Source organism: Passer domesticus, chromosome 15 (genome assembly GCF_036417665.1).
Source record: "Passer domesticus isolate bPasDom1 chromosome 15, bPasDom1.hap1, whole genome shotgun sequence".
NCBI lineage: Eukaryota > Metazoa > Chordata > Aves > Passeriformes > Passeridae > Passer > Passer domesticus.
Genome location: NC_087488.1, coordinates 16,131,583 through 16,147,533, shown reverse-complemented (window position 1 = coordinate 16,147,533; position 15,951 = coordinate 16,131,583). Strand labels below are relative to the sequence as shown.

Below are 15,951 nucleotides of genomic sequence, written 5' to 3'. Positions count from 1 at the left end.
CGGGCCGGGGGCGCCCATCCCGCGCGGCGCGGGCGGAGGGCCGGGCCGGAAGCGGCGGGGCCGGGCCGGGCCGGGCGGGCGGGCGGAGCCGGGGCGGCGGCGGCGGGGCCGGGGGCGGCCGGGGCAGAGCGGCGGGGCCCGGGCAGCCCGGGGCAGCGGCCGCCGCCATGAAGAAGCAATTCAACCGCATGAAGCAGCTGGCCAACCAGACCGTGGGCAGGTGGGCGCCGCGCCGGGCGCGGGGGCTCCGCTCCGCTGCTCGGCCTCGCGGGGCCGGGCGGGGGCGAAGCCTCGGGGATGGGGGTGAAGGCTCGGTCCGCGCCGTCCCGCGGCTCTGCTCCGTCCGCCCGGGGGTCGCAGCCGCGCCGGGGTCGGGGGGTCCGCGGGGCTCCCGGGGGTCCCCGAGCCGCTCCGGGGGTCCCGAGGCGCTCTTGGGGTCCCGAGTCGTTCCCCGGTCCCCGAGCCGCTCCCCGGTCCCCGAGCCGCTCCCGGGGGTCCCGAGCCGCTCCCCGGTCCCCGAGCCGCTTCCCGGTCCCCGAGCCGCTCCCCGGTCCCCGAGCCGCTCCCGGGGGTCCCGAGCCGTTCCCCGGTCCCCGAGGCGCTCCCGGGGCCGTTCGCATCGGGCGCTGCCGGTCTGCGCCCTGGCGGCTTTCGTTTCCTTTCTGCCGCGTTGCTCTCGGGCTGTTTGCTGTGTTTCTCCTTTCTCTCCCACCGGAGAACGCCCCGAGTGCCTCTCCCGGACCCCAGTGGCCTCCCCAGGACTCTGGAGGAGCCCTGTAGCTGCAGTTCCCAGCCGTTCCCAGCTGCGGGACTCGGGAAGGTTTTTAGCCGGGTAGCAACAAATCTGTTCCCAGCCAGGGAAGTGCCCTGCAGCTGTCCCCGAGCTCAGCATGCAAATTTCACCGCTGTCACACACTGCTTCTCTGGCAGAAATCAACGCAGAAACTTCCTTCTGCTTTTGGTAAAGATTTCATTTGAAAAGCAGTTCTTCTGTTGAGAGTATAAATTGAAAGTCTACCAGTGTAAAGTTTTTATCTGAGTTTATGTCTTGGTGGCCTCCTTTCCAAGAACTCCCTCCACGGGTGTTTGTTTTCCTTGGAGCCCACACAGCCCAGGGCAGGTGTGCCAGCTCATAAAGCCCAAGGAAGAGATTTTTAATAGCTTTGTTTTGCTATTAAAGGGGGAACAACTTCCCAACCAGCCTCTCGTTCCCATTTCACATGACTGAAAGGATTTTTTTGTGTTGGGGGGATTAGTGGCGTTCCCCGTTTGCGTGTGCCAGCCCCCAGCCCCAAATCCCGGGTGGAATGTGGAGCAGCCCGGGCTGTACCGGGCGGGATAAACAGCTCGGGGTGCCTGGTGCTGCCCGCAGGAATGCAGGGCAGGCTGAGCCCTGGGTGGGGAGGCTGGCACTGACCTTTGCCCGGGCACCTGAGGGCAGCGGGGCGCTGGGGTGTGGTGTCTGGGCAGCTCCTGCCCCTGTGCCACGGACTGGGGGTGCCCTGGGCGGGCTGGGCTGGGGGAGGCTGCTCTCAGGGAGTGCTGGCACTGCTTTCATTAAAAGCTGTGTAAGTGACACCCAGCCGTTGGGTTTTGCAGGTTTGGTGTTCATTAATGGTGACTGTTTCATATTGCTCACCTGCTGCTCACATTTCGTGTGCTAGTCAAGCATTCCTGGAGTCACCAGGGCCTTATTTTGTTTCCCAGAGCAAAATCCCATAGCAGGGGTGGCTTTTAACACGTTTCACTTCCAGGTATCAGGGCTGAGCCTTTCAGAGTGGTTTGAGAAGCACTGCAGGGCTCATGAAGACATGGGAGACACTCAGCAGGGTCCCACAGGCAGCAGTATATGTTCTCTTCTGTTGAGTTTATTGTGTTCTGTTGAGTTTGTTATGTTCTGTTGAGTTTATTGTGTTCTGTTGGGCTGGAGAACTCGTCTGTTGGTTCTTTGCTCTGGGATGGAGTGGGGGTCAGGGGGATCCCTGGGGTGTGTGAATGCTGCACAGGGGGTGGCTCAGTGTTCAGGGCCCTGCAGGGAGGGGGCTGCTCCCAGGAGAAGCAGTGCTGGGAGCTGTTTGGGGTCTGTGGGAGGGTCCATCCCCTGGGGCTGATCCCTGCCTGCCTGCTGCAGCTCCTGGGGCTGTGTTTGGAAGGGCTGTCTCCTCCTGCTCTGCTTTTCCCTCCCTCAGAGCTTCCTGGGCTGTGGGAGAGCAGCCACGTTCCCCTGAGGCCAGCAGGGCTGGGCACCCTGGCGTTGTTGCCTTAATAAAGGCAAATCGTTTATCCTTAAAAACCTTACAGAGAAAAAAAAATACAGCTTCATTTTTTAGTTTATTAGAGTGAGTACTATAAAACTCATGGATTGTGCAACTATGATATAGATAAAAAAACTAATAAACTTCTGAATCCAAACAAAAAATACCATCTCACACATTTAATCCCAAACCTGACAAAGAAAAAGATAAAACTCCACAAGGAGCTGTCTGAGTGCAGGGAGAAGTGGCACTGCCCTTCTTCCAGCCAGCTTCCAGGGGTGCCATCCAGGGCCTTGCACCCCAAACACCAGACCTGGCATCAGGGAAGGAACACCTTGATATGGGAAATAAGAAAGGATGGGCAAGAGCTCCATCAAAGCTGAGGAATGGCATTTATGAGAAGCCTGTGAGTCCACAGATGAATTATATGGAGTTGTGAAATACATGTAGGAAACTAATTAAAGAGGGGATTAGCTCAGTGGAACAGGATTCCACGATAATTAATAGATGTGTTAAATATTTTGCAGCAATTATCTCATGGATGTTCTTGGCTGCCTTGAGTGTTCAATCTGCTGCTGAGGACTTTATATTTCATGTATTGGACAGATTTGTTGTCAGTGCTGCCGAGGGGAGCAGCACGAGCCCTGGGAAACCTCAAAAGTGAAATATCAGAGCTTGGCAGGGGCACTGGAGGTGGCATCACGGGGTGATCTCAGGGCAGGCTTAGCTGGAGGAGTGAACTGGGAGTCCTGGTGTGTGCTGGTGCTCGTGGCATCCTCCAGGCTCTCACATGCAGGCAGGAGAACCCAAAAAGCAGGGCTGGGAGCAGCAGGTGAGCAGGGGCAGGGCTTGCTGGGGAGGCATCAGTTCCTCATGAGCTGAATTAATGCATGGCCATGAAGTGGCATCGTGCCCACAACGGGCACAGGGCTGATCACCCAGAGGAACCAGCTCAGAGCTGGCTTCATCTTGGGCTGCAGCCTGAATCCAGCTGCAAACAGCTGGGAAGTTCAGTTCGCCTGAAAAAATGAGCTGGGGAGGGAGTGGAGAAGAAAGGAGTGACTTTAATTCTGAGCTTCATGAGTTTCAGTGATTTGTTAGGGGCCACGTGCTGGTTTTGCTTTTGATGGGATTTCTCTCCCAATTCCTCTAAATCTTTATCTCTATCCCCTGGGAGCAGCTGGTGTGCCTGGCCTGGGCACAGAGCACTTGTGGGCTGGTTTAGGGTATGCTGTCTCACAGGTTGGAGGAGGTGAGGTTGTTCCTTCCCTTGGGATGCTTCCTGAGCAGATCCTCGCTGCAGCAGAGCACCTGAGAGTTAGGCTCAGAAATTTAAATGATATCATGTTTGATGTCAGCAAAGTAATTCTTCACGTAGCTACAAGGGCTTGTCTTGGTTTCTGTACCCTTTTGTAAATTACAAAGGAGACAGATTTGATTAGAAGCTTGGGAATATTCTCCTTTATAGCTGCATCATCCCTAATGAAAATAAATGTTCAGAGCTATTGTCATCAAAGCTTTGCAGTGATACACTAATAAGCATTTGAACGACATAGCTGAGTAATTTCCATGAGGAATGAGCCCGTGGAGAGGTCTGGATGTGCTGTTTGCTTCCAGAGCCCAGGTTGGTAATTAATGACATTTCAGGCTGTGACAATCTCCACGAGCTGGGCTTCCAGCCCCTGGGGCCCGACTGCTGCTGCTTCCATCAGGTTCTTTCTTCATCCTTTAGGTGCAATCCCTGAGTGCCTTTCTGATTAAAAATGATTCCAGACAACTGCTGGGGAGGTTTGGCTCTGGTGCAGTCACCCCAGATCAGACAGGTGGATTTCCTTACTGCCTGTGCTGGGAGAGATACTCGATCTGCCCCGAGGCTCTGGCAGTAATTTAAACCAGGGACAGGCAGCTCTGACTAATTAGAAATCTGGAGGAGCCCACAGAGTGCCTCAGAAGGCTCTGGTTTTGTGCAGAGGCTGACTTACTGCAGCTTCTGTGCTCGTTTCCCACTGCTCAAATCCAACTCCTTGTGTACAAATCGGTTTTTCCAGGCCCTGGACTCATGGCATTGCTGTGACTCACCAGGGGTTTTGGAACATGCCTTTTAATAGCGCATGTCCTGCCTAAAAGTTACTGTGCTGAGCTATATTTAGTGTTTCTTCAAGCCACTTGGCAATGCTCGAGTCTTGAGTTGGAGCTGGAGTTGTAACATAATTATTAGATTAAAGCAGGTTATGTTAAAATGCCTGTTATTGAGATATTGTACAAGGAGGAGCTGCCTGCGTTTATCTGTACATGGAAAACCTGCTGGAAAGCAACAATTTCTAGTAATACTTCATGGAAAATGTGGATGGTCCAAATGATTCCTTTTTTTTTACTGCTAAAGCATTATCTGCTGATTGTTGTCTTTCCTAGAATTGCTCTGCCTATTATTACTTAAGGAAGGTTGTTCTGCTTCTTCGTGTTGTGTTGACAGTACTTTGAAACTCACTTTTTCAGTGTCCAGGGTGGTAAAACAAGAGTGCATCCATCTCTCAATACTTCCATCAGTATAACATTAACCCTACAGTGCCATTTAATATCAAAGAATGTTTTCTTTAATATTTTTCTGGTTTTTGGTGGGGGAAGAATTGAATAGGACCCCCGTACTTGGAAATTTCTGGCTCACCCAAACATCCTTTAATAGAAGTTAAATCTGCTGGTGTTATTTACTTGCACTGCTTGTTGTGTTTGGCAGAGATCTTTGAAGAAGTGGTAAACAGGGTTGAAATATTTCATATTTACAGGGAGTTTGCAGGTTGGCATTTGTCTCCATCAGAGTGCTCATGAAAAGAAAAATCTCATTTCAGTGTTTATAATCGTTATCTTAAGCATTTCCTGTTTATCTCCAAATGAAGTTCCAGGTCTCTAATTAGGAAATTGCATTAGGTCTTTCTGGATGGCAGCTGAATGCAATGATGGGTTTAAAGGAGTCTGAGTGGATTTAATTAGGGGGATGCAGGGGCAGGGTTTGGGGCTGCAGGCCAGGCAGGGTGGGGAATGACAGCCCAGGGGTCACAGCTGGAATGAACATCTGGGGCTGTGGGGCAGGGGGACTGCAGGAGCTGCACTGGGGCTGTGCACAGGCACAGAACTCAGCCAAGAGGAGTTTCCACGCAGGGTGGGAGCAGGGAAAGAGCTCAGTTACCCCAGCAGGCTCAGTATCAGTGCATTTATCTGTTTCCTGCGCCCTTTGGGGACCTGTGACACAATGTAATGGCTTGTGCAGCTTGGGACTTGGGTTTTTCTACCAGGACAAAGTTCCAGTTATAGAAAACCACTATTCTGTGTCCAGTTTGGGGCTGCTGCTTGTGCTGAGACTTGGCACCAGTGGGGGTTTGGGACTGTGTTATCACAGGCATGGACCACAGGTTATAGAAACCATTGCAGAAGTGGCTGTTAGAGGTTGGATCCGAGCTGTGGTCTGGACTGAATTTTGTGAGCATGTCTGGTATTCCCATTGATTAATGTCCCCTTCAAAGCAGATTGCTGAAGGCAAGGGAAAATCACCTGAATGTCCTGAAGGTGAGGGCTTTGTAGGGAGTTCATTGCAGTGCTCTGGAGAGCCTGGCAGCTGGGGAGACCCGTGAGGCTGAGCTGCTGCATTGCTGTGCTGGAACCCTGCTAGGACCCGAGGTCCTGGCTGTGAATGGGGAAGAAAACAATATATTCTGGCCTAGTTCTGGTGTTTCCTTTAGGGTTTGTAAAAGCAGCGAGTTTATCAGGATCCTGTAATTCCTCATGGGCCAAGGTGATCTCGTGTTTAAAGTCCAGGTCATGAGGAATCCTGAAGATCAGACACTTCAGAAATGACGCTGGTTTTTTTGAGAAACTTCTTCCTCGTGCCCTTACAAGGGCAGCAGCCGGTTTTAAATCAATGAGTAAGGAGTTGCTCAGCCCTCAGTTTGGAAGCCTCATCGCTTGTGATCTGCTTCCAGACCACATGAAACCTGGGAATGCCTTGCCCACGTCCAGAGGCGTGACGTGGGCAGGGTGTGATGCCCGGGGATCCCGTGGGTGGCATTTCCCACCTGTGTGCTCCCAGCTCCGAGCCAGGGCTGCCTGCTGCCTGCTGGCATCTGGCAGCACCAGGTCTTCAGTGTCCACCACACCTGGGGATGCCATTCCCCCTTGGCCTGGCACTCCAGGCCCTTGTGAGCAGTCTCTCCCTGTCTGTCTCATCAGCTCTCTCAGGTGCTGGAAGGCCACAGTTAGGTCACCCCAAAGCTTCTCTTTCCCAGAGAGAACTAAACAACAAACTACATTTTGTTTACTTGAACAGTAAATTGTTGTGAATTCCAGTAGGAACCAGTTAAAGCCTGTTGGTGAAAAGAAAAAGTAACTATATAACTTTGTGTCCAACTTGTGTGTCAGGTGCTGAGTGGGCAGTGGGTAAAATACTTGAGATTTTTGTTGCAGAAAAAGAAATAAAAAAGATTCCAAGCTGGGGGATTTGGGTAGTATTAATTGCCTTCTTGCATGCGTGTCCTCTTCTCCTTTGGCTCTGTTTGAGCTGCTGCTTGATGACACAGATGAGAGGGCTGATAAAATATTCACAATCCAGACAGACATCGTGGGATCTGCTCTGCTGCCCTGTTCTGCTGGGCTCAGGATGGTGTGGGGATAAAGGGAGCCTCTGTCTCGAGAGAGCCTGGTCTCACAGTGCCTGGAAGTGAGGAATAAAGGGTCCTCTTTCTGTGCAGGTGACTCCCAGGTGGCTCCAGGAGGGTTTGGAGGGCAGTGCCAAAGCTGGCACGCTGTGCCCTGTCACAGCACAGAGCCTGAGTCACCATTCCTGGCTGGAGCTGGGGGGCAGTGGGGAGGGATGTTGTCCATGGGGGTTAGGAGCACCCAGGGTGCAGAGTTTGGTGTCTGACATAGCACCAGGATGGGGAGGGAAAAGTACACCTGGATCTGCTTCAGTGGCAGCTGAGGGCACTGGGGCTGCCTCTTTTCCTCCTGATATTTATTCATATAAACAAAGTAATTCCCATCATGGATGATTCCCTGATTCTGACTTGATCCAATGGGTGTTCTTCAGAGTGAATAATTTCAGTATCAGGTTATGCCCAGAGTCAAAATCTTGAAATAGTCATGATTTGATCTGCTGAAATAGCCAGGAGTGATGTAAGAGTCTGTTTCAGCCTGATGCTGTAATGGGATACACTCGGAATTGGTGAAGGCAAATGTATTTCTTAGACACTTGCATGTTATTTTAAGGTTATGATAATGGATCTGTGGCCAGAGCTGCTTGTTAGAGGTCACTGTATTAGCAATGAAGAAATGCCCAATAACAGGATCTTTCTAGGAAGGGGTTAAATAAATAGTGTCTTTCTGGGAAGAAAGGAATTGTAACTTCAATGAAGTAGCTCCAATTTTTGGCATTTAGGAGAGCCTCCAGCCCACAGCAGTGGGCCTTGTGTGAGGCAGCAGTTGGCCATGCACAGCTCTGGTCTGGAACCGTGGGAGTTTGATTAAACACCAGTTAAACACCAGGTGATTTGGATGGATTATGTACTGGATTCCTCATTTTCCAGGCTCTTTGGCTGTTGTAGGTACCAGTCTGGAAGGCTAAACTCAATCCTCGGTCTCTCCCAACCCAAGCCCTTCCAGGATTCTGTGGTTTTGATTAAAATGTATTTAGGAACCAAATAGCCTTAGAACCTTGGAGCTGGAAGCTGCTGTTCCCTGGCTGATCCCAGGACAGTCGGGGTGCTTGTGCAGCTCCTCCTTCTCACCAGGAAACAGCTCCTGGAGCCGGGGCCAGCTGGGTGAGGTCACAGGAGCTCCTCTGGCTGAGGTGGAGCCTCTTTTCCTGGCCAGGGATTGTTGTCTGCCGGAGTGACTGCTCTGCAGAGTGCCAGGGACATGCTGGAGGGATGCAGGGCAGTGAGTCCAAGGGCAGCCGTGCAGGATGGCCAAATGGCCTTTGGGGCACAAGGATCGACAGAGGAGGAGTTTTTCCTTCTGTCTTGCAAGTTGTCCTGTGCTCCATGTTGCTGCTCTGAGTTTTTTGTGTACATATCCTCGCTGGTTTCTCAGGATCCCAGTGATGTTTCAGGGTGAAATTTAAAATCAGTTAAAGGATAAATGATAGCTTTTATAGCTGAATATTGCATAGACAAGGTAGGTCTCTGGTGAGAGCTGTAAATGCTGTTGTACACCCAGGTAACACATCCTCCGTGTTTAAAGCTAAGAAAGCTACTTTAGCCAGTGACAGGAAAGTTAATTTCAAAGGTGGGCTGGTTTTTAGAAGATGAATTGTCCTGCGGGCAGTTTGAAAAGTCACAGCTGAGATATGGCTGTGGGAAATCCAGCAGTTACTCAAACGTGGACTCCTCACATATAAATATCAAGCGATTGTTAGCAAACATCAATCCCCAGATTAAAAATTCTATTTTCTGTAGGAAATAAAGCTGATAAAACCCTGATATTCTCACACAGAGGAATCAGTGTGTGAGCTGAGCTTGCAGCTTCTGTTCGTGCTGAGCAGCGAGTGCTGTGCCTGCTGCAGAGTGATTTCACACACAGATTAAGTGTTCTGAGCTGCTGGGCTTTGCAGGACAGAACAGCGAGCTCAAGTAATCCTGCTTTTGTACCAGCAGGTCCAGGCGTGTGTGGAAGCGCAGGATCATAAACTTTGATGAGCGTGAGGCTCCTGATTCCCTCCGAAGCGCTGGGGCTGGGTTTCAGCTGGAGCCTGCTGCCAGGGGGGAATGGTGTTGGCACCCTGGCTCTGTGTGCCGTGCCCAGGCAACGGCAAGGCAGCAAACAGGAGGCAGGCAGCAGGGCAGGGGCCGTGGCCAGCCCGGGATCCCGGGGATGCCTGCCTCCTCCTGCACAAACACAATCGAGGGCTCAGCATTAATTGTTAATCACGGCGTGCTCAGGAAATCAGCGCAAAGGCTCCGTTGTGAAATCGTGGCCATAGGGAAGAGTGCCTGGTTTGTCCCCAGCTGATTTTTGATAACTTCAGATCCCGAATTCCCTTGCAGCCTTTCTGCTGTTACTGCAATGCTTCAGCTCCTCTTGCAGCCCGACTTTCTATTCCTGCTTCATTGTTCTGCCTTTTCTGCATTTCCTTGTTTTGCTTCTTGTGTTGATTCACTTTGGTTCCTTCTCCAAGACTTTCTCTTGCCAGTTTTGTGAATCCCCAAACTTAAAATAGATCAGGCTGGGCAATACATTAAAGAAGAACAGCGTTACCTTTGGTGAAATAATAATTTCTGGACTGGAGTTTTTTGACACTTATGCAAGACTGGAGCCATTGAATCCCTGGGTGCCCTGTGCCAGGGCCTCACCCCCTTCCCAGGGAAGAACTTACTTCTTAATATCCAATCTAAACCTATTTGCTGTCAGCATGAAGCCATTCCCCCTTGTCTTGTCAAAGTTTAAAAAAAAGGAACAAATATGCAAAAAACGCCCAGGGTTTTTCAGCAGTTCAGTGAATTTTGTTCATTCCTGTAGTGCATTTTTTTCCTATTCAGACATGTCTGTCCTGTAAAAAGCTTGTCTGTGGAGAAGGCAGTGCTTCTTGGAGTCCTTTCCAGCAACTGACAATGCAAGACTTCTGGGAAAAGAAATCGTGAATCACTAAAAATGTCTTGAGTTGGTGCTAATCCACCTGTCTCATGGCTGCAGTGGGAGTCAGGATCTGTTGGGAAGTTTAGGAGGTGTTGGAGGGTGTTTTGGTAGATTTTAAAATTCCCTTTTCACGTGTGGAGGAGCTCTCATGTCAGCAGGTGGTTTGGCCAGGGGGCTGCACTCACTCAAAAGTGCAAGCTGACAAAGGCACAGGGGGAATCCCTGAGCCCCCCTGGTACCAGTCCCTGTTATCAATCCCTGAACCCTGTTATCAATCCCTGTTATCAGTCCCTGAGCCCCCCTGGTACCAATCCCTGTTATCAATCCCTGAGCCCCCCTGGTACCAGTCCCTGTTATCAATCCCTGAGCCCCCCTGGTACCAGTCCCTGTTATCAATCCCTGAGCTCTCCTGTTATCAATCCCTGTTATCAGTCCCTGAACCCTCCTGTTACCAGTCTCTGAGCCCTGTTACCCATCCCTGAGCCCTGTTATCAGTCCCTGAGCCCTCCTGGTACCAATCCCTGTTATCAGTCCCTGTTATCAATCCCTGAGCTCTCCTGTTATCAATCCCTGTTATCAATCCCTGAGCCCTCCTGTTACCAGTCTCTGAGCCCTGTTGTCAGTCCCTGAGCCCTCCTGGTACCAATCCCTGTTACCCATCCCTGAGCCCTGTTATCAGTCCCTGTTATCAATCCCTGAGCTCTCCTGTTATCAATCCCTGTTATCAGTCCCTGAACCCTCCTGTTACCAGTCTCTGAGCCCTGTTGTCAGTCCCCGAGCCCTCCTGGTACCAATCCCTGTTACCCATCCCTGAGCCCTCCTGGTGTCCCCAGCCCTGCTCAGACCTGCAGCTGCCTGGGTGCCCAGCGCCCTGCCAGCCTGATTCCAGCTGCCCTTCCCCTTGTCCCCAGTCCCTGGAGCTCACACCTCTGGCCTCTGGGTGGGAAATGCCTTTTCTCCAGCCAGGCCATCCCTGGAGCTGCTGAGGTGGGGATGCTCCTTTCCCAGCCCCCGGTGTCAGCAGCCCTGCCAGCTGGTGTCACCTCCTGGGAGTGACATGTGGGCCCCAGGGCGCAGTTCATTATCAGCTGAAGCTGATCTCAGTGGCTGCTGTTGCTGGGAGGGACAGATTTCCCTGTCCCCAGCCGTGCAGGGCCGGGGTAGCTGGAAGCAGTGTGTGTGTTACTGGTGTGATTGCAGTGTGAGCTGCAAGGACCTGCAGGACCTGGGGAAGGGGCAGTGCTTGGGCAGGGCACAGGGAGGGCAGAGGGTGTAGGGAGGTGACTGAGGGCCAGTCCAGCCCTGCTCCGTGCCCTGGCTTTGCCCTGGCACACACCTGGGTGCCTGCAGGGCCTGGCTGAGCACCTGGCCAGGTGTTGCAGGATCCTTTCTTGCTCCTGGTGCCCAGGTTGAATTTCACCTGGAGCTGCTGCTGTGGCCCAAAGCACAGGAATCCCTGCTCTGGCAGCACCTAGTGTTGTGTTGGCACGCAGGGGTTGTAAAATTGCACCTGACATTCAGGAATAGCAATTCAGGAATTATTTAGGTTGCTTTCTGCTGGACTGTGTCCTATAGCAGAACTGTACCCAGCTGATTTTACATAAATGATTCTGCATAAGTAAGAGGTTGTTGCTACAGAGAGACCTTGTGTGAGAATAAGCTTTTAAATGTAAATAAATACCTGGCAGTTAAATATTAAAAGCAGTTACCAAGACATGGTGTGGAGTGTGTGTACCTTTTTTTAAAATACATTATGTTAATAAACTGACATGCTTGGAAAGCTCAAGTTTTGTAGTAAAGTAAGCATAAGAAATGTAGATTGTAGTACTTAAGGGGGAAAAAGCAAAGCATAGGAAATACACCATCATTTGATAAGCTATGCCAGAAACTTTAAAGAGTTTGTCTCAAACTCTCTGGGGTTTTTGGTCACTAACTTATGACAGCTTGTCATAGGACTTTTTTCTTTGGGGAGCAAAACATGAGAGCCCTACTGGAGTTTAGCAGTTAGAATGTTAATCCCCTGCAGCAGCACTTTGCCTTTCCTTCAGAAGCTATTCATAGTTTCACCAATCAAAGGCACTTTTTAAAAGAAAGACAAAACTTTCTGCCTGACAGAGGTTTGGGGTTTTTCAAAGTCAAAAGAAATATGGGGAGAGCTTTAATAGCTGTGACTTTGTCCCAGGTATGGAATAGGAGGTCAGCAGTCAGTATTTGGTTTGCTGGGCTAGCAGGTGATTGGAAGCACTGAGTGTAATTTTGTATTTATAAACCCAGAAGTTTACAAGCTGTTGGACTCATCAGGCTGCTCGCTGAAACATCGCTTCCTTCCCTCAAACAAAACTGCTCCAAATGGGCTTCTACTTTTAGACCACACTTGTATTTTTGCCTGTAGAAAGCTCAGCTTGAATTCCTCTCGGCTTTGCAGAGCTGTGGCTCCAGGTGATCAGCCTGGCTTTGCTGCCCTGAGCTGCCAGTGCTTTTGTTGAGCTGCTCTGGATTCACTGGAGCTCTCAAGGTGTGACATTAAAACCACTCAGCGAGTGTTTCACAGGGAGGAGCTGTGCACGGCCTTGGGACTGGCCTGGAAATAGGATTTGGCTTGAGCCGTGGTTGTTCTCCAGAGCTAAATTTACTGCCTGGCTGCGGAGCCCAGCCTTGGATGCATTTCACCAGGCAGGAATTCCAGTCCCCCCCTGTGCAGAGCCTGTGCTGGGCTTCCCTGCCCTGCTCAGGAGCTCTCTGCTCTCCTGCCAAGATGATTATCTGTTCCCTGCAGCCTCTGAGGGCAGGCAGCTCCCACTGCAGGGCTCAGGAGGAGCGATCACAGCTGAGCCTGGAGAGCGAGGGACCAGGCACGGTTTGATGGGAGCTCAGTGCAGATCAGAAAGAGGGAAGGCAAAGCAGCAGAAATCTTTCTTTATGCACTCCCTGAGGTGGAGTTGTGCAGCTCTGAGGTGTTTGGATCACTGGAATGTTTTGGAGGTGATGCACCATTTTTAAAGCACTCCTGAAGGACTGGAAGCAGCTGGGGGTGAGCTCCAGAGCAGCAGCCTTTGGTGGGATTTCTGCATCACTGACACATCCGTGGTCACCAGATTTACAATTAAATCAATTTTGATACATGTACAGAAGCTTACACTTGTAATTTGTGTGAAAAATAAGAATAGGAGGCAGACTAGAAATCATGCTGATGGCTGGTTGTGGTGTTCCCTAAATACTAATACTGAAAGTGAGTGGTGACTAGCACCTGACAGTGTTCTCGGAGTTATTTTTGAACATTTGAAACCCACTTCAGAATATTGGTGTTTACCTTGGGTCATGCTGGTTTCCATTCAAAAATTAGCCTAAGGTCAAACAGGCAGGAGTGACTTGGTGGTCCTGAAACACCTTGGAGTTGTATTTATTGTGGAGTTTGTCTTGGTGAGTGTTAGAAAAGCACACCTTTTTGAAGGGAAATTGCCATCTAATTCTGGATTCCTTGTTTTGGAGCAGAGCTGCTGATTCTTTCACTTTTCCTGGCAACAAGTGCTGTCTATTGTATGTGGAAAGCAGGCAGAATGTGCTGCCAGCCCAAGGTGCTCAGTGTTACCTCACCAGTGGCTGAGCTGGTAACAAGCACAGCCTTTGTCTGAGGAAAACCACCCAGCAGGGAAGGCTCCTGAGTCTGTCTCCAGTTTGGGGTGGATGTCTCCTTGCTGCCACTGAAACCTTTCCAGGGTTGAGGACTGGTCCCTGCCCTCCCATGGCATCAGCTCTGCCAGGGCCCCCGCCCAGCTGGGTGAGTCAGGGTTTGTTTCCAGGGTGACATTGCCACTGAGTCACTTGTTCTGCTGCCACTGGCCAGGGTTTTATGGCTCATGTGTCAGGTTAGCTCTCCTTCCTTCCTGGTCAGCCTTTCAGGAGTGTGCATTTCACAGAATCCTGGGATGGTTTGGGGTGGAAGGGACCCTAAATCCCACCCAGTGCCACCCCTGCCATGGCAGGGACACCTCCCACTGCCCCAAGCCCTGTCCAGCCTGGCCTGGGCACTGCCAGGGATCCAGGGGCAGCCACAGCTGCTCTGGGCACCTGTGCCAGGGCCTGCCCACCCTGCCAGGCAGGAATTCCTTCCTCTATCCCATTTATCCCTCTGACAGAGAGATTCCCCAGCCCCTGTAAAAGGTTTCTTGCAGTGGTTCTGCAGCTTTCACCTGCCTTGGAGGTCAGCCCTGCTTCACAACTGATGCCCCAGTGATGGGCAGGACCAGGGGGCTCTCAGATACTCTTTAGATGAAGATTTACATGGGAATGTAAATTCTTTCCTGATGTAAGGTAGGCAGTTTTGTCTCAGGAATTCCCATCTGCTCTTTCCAGATGTACAGAGAAGACTTCTGGCCTGGAAGTGTGAAGGAGCTGCAAAATGATCACGTCATTTTGGGGAAAAATGAGTGAGGGGATCAGTTTTTAACCTGGGGGCTGTTCTGCCCACCTGGGCTGAGGCAGGCTTTGAGCTGCAGCAGAGCCCCGTGGCTTGGCTGGCTAGGGCAGAAAGAAAGGAAAAAGTAAAGGGAATTAAAAGGCATTATACCATAAAGCACTCTGACAGGAGTTCAATTAGGGGCACATGGAATTAATTTTTAAAATGTCACAGCAAGCCAAAGTATTGTGATTAACGTGTCTAGAATAAAAAGATACAGTCTTTCCCTGTAAAACCAATTGGGTTTTTGCTTGGAGTGAGTTAAAGCCAGGCCACCCACAAATAGGAAATGGCACCAGCACTTCTGTCCCATATCCTGTTTCATGCTAAGTACTGTATTTACTGTCTTGAGAAGAAAATTTGCCTGGAGAACCAACAGTTTAGTTAAAAATGACAGTTTCTCAGTGCCCTGGCACCACGGGGGGCAAGGCTGCTGTGCTCAGGGTTCTGGCTGAGCCTGGCAGCTGTGCTGCCTCTCCACCCTGGAGCTGTGCCAGGGAGGCTGTGTGCCCCTGGGTGCCCTGGGGAGCTGCTTCGGTGAGCAGCAGCTCTTTCTGTCAGGTTTTGATCCCTGCAGGAGAGGGGCAGTGCAGGGGGCTCTGGGGGACCTTGTCAAAGACTGTTTCCAGAGAGCTCAGTGGCTTTATCCCTTCTGTCATTAAGAGGATTATTACAGCCGTAACAAATGATTGTTCTGTTGTGTTTTTCACAATCAGTCTTTTAAAAGGCACTGCTGGCTGAAGGCCTCAGTGCCAGTTGATTCATGCCAGGGTTCCTGTGTGCAGCAGGGCAGCCTCGGCTGCACAAGTTCCTTTCCCAGGGGAGCAGCTCCATTCTGCAGTGCAGATATTTGGGACTGGGGCAGCTGAGCCTGTGCTGCTGCTGTGGGTGGGGTGCCAGCCCTGTGTGCCCAGTCCAGCATTCCTGTGTGCCCTGCTCTGTCCCGTGTGCCAGCACCACCCCTGGCACTGCCACCTGTGTCAGCAGAGGCTCTGGGCAGGCAGGTGCCCCTTTCCCTGTGGATCCTGTCCCCAGGGCACAGGGACAGCTCCTGCAGGACCATCCCATGCTGGGGGGCAGGAGGGGCTGGGCAGGGCTAATTACCCGTCACTAATGGCTCTGCAAGGCAGATGTCACTGTTTGGACTGGAGCTCAGCTCTGGGAGTGTGAACAGCCCTGCCTGGGCTCAGGGTGTCCCAGGGCAGGCTGGCCAGGCTGGTGGCCAGTGACCAGCACTGCTGGGCTTGGGAAGCCCTTGGGAGCACTCTGCAGCTTCCAGTTCTTATTCCAGAAGGATTTCTTCACTGCTTCAATTAGATAAGGTGCAAATAAGCCCTAACAAGGGCTGAGGACAGAAGTTTAGCAGTGAAAAAGAAAATCTGTTCTTTTTTAGAAGTTTGCTGCTTCCCTGATTAGCTGGCAGAAGGAATTAGCATCCCTCGAAGCTGCAGTTGGATGGAAACTTCAAACTGGTCATACCTGTAGTTCCAGGGAGACAGAGGTTAATTCCAAGGGAGACAGAGGTTAATTCCAGGGAGACAGAGGTTAACTCCAGGGAGCCAGGTCCCTTTGATGGTTTGCTGCTTTCCCCTGTGCAGGGAGGAGATGGGCTGTGCTGCT

The 15,951-nt window shown here is 51.4% G+C and overlaps 1 protein-coding gene across 12 annotated transcripts in view; it reads left to right on the top strand.

Moving 5' to 3' along the window:
• The first annotated feature begins 70 nt into the window (after positions 1 to 70).
• ARHGAP17 (Rho GTPase activating protein 17) overlaps positions 71 to 15,951 on the top strand; it is a 41,437-nt gene continuing 25,556 nt past the window's right edge. For 11 of the 12 annotated variants that reach the window (XM_064389960.1, XM_064389950.1, XM_064389957.1 and 8 more), the window contains exon 1: positions 72 to 220. In XM_064389960.1, the coding sequence (XP_064246030.1) occupies positions 168 to 220 (53 nt within the window). In that variant the 5' untranslated portion in view covers positions 72 to 167. Of the gene's footprint in view, positions 221 to 15,951 lie in introns of all 12 variants that reach the window. The other variant, XM_064389949.1, reaches the window with a different exon arrangement.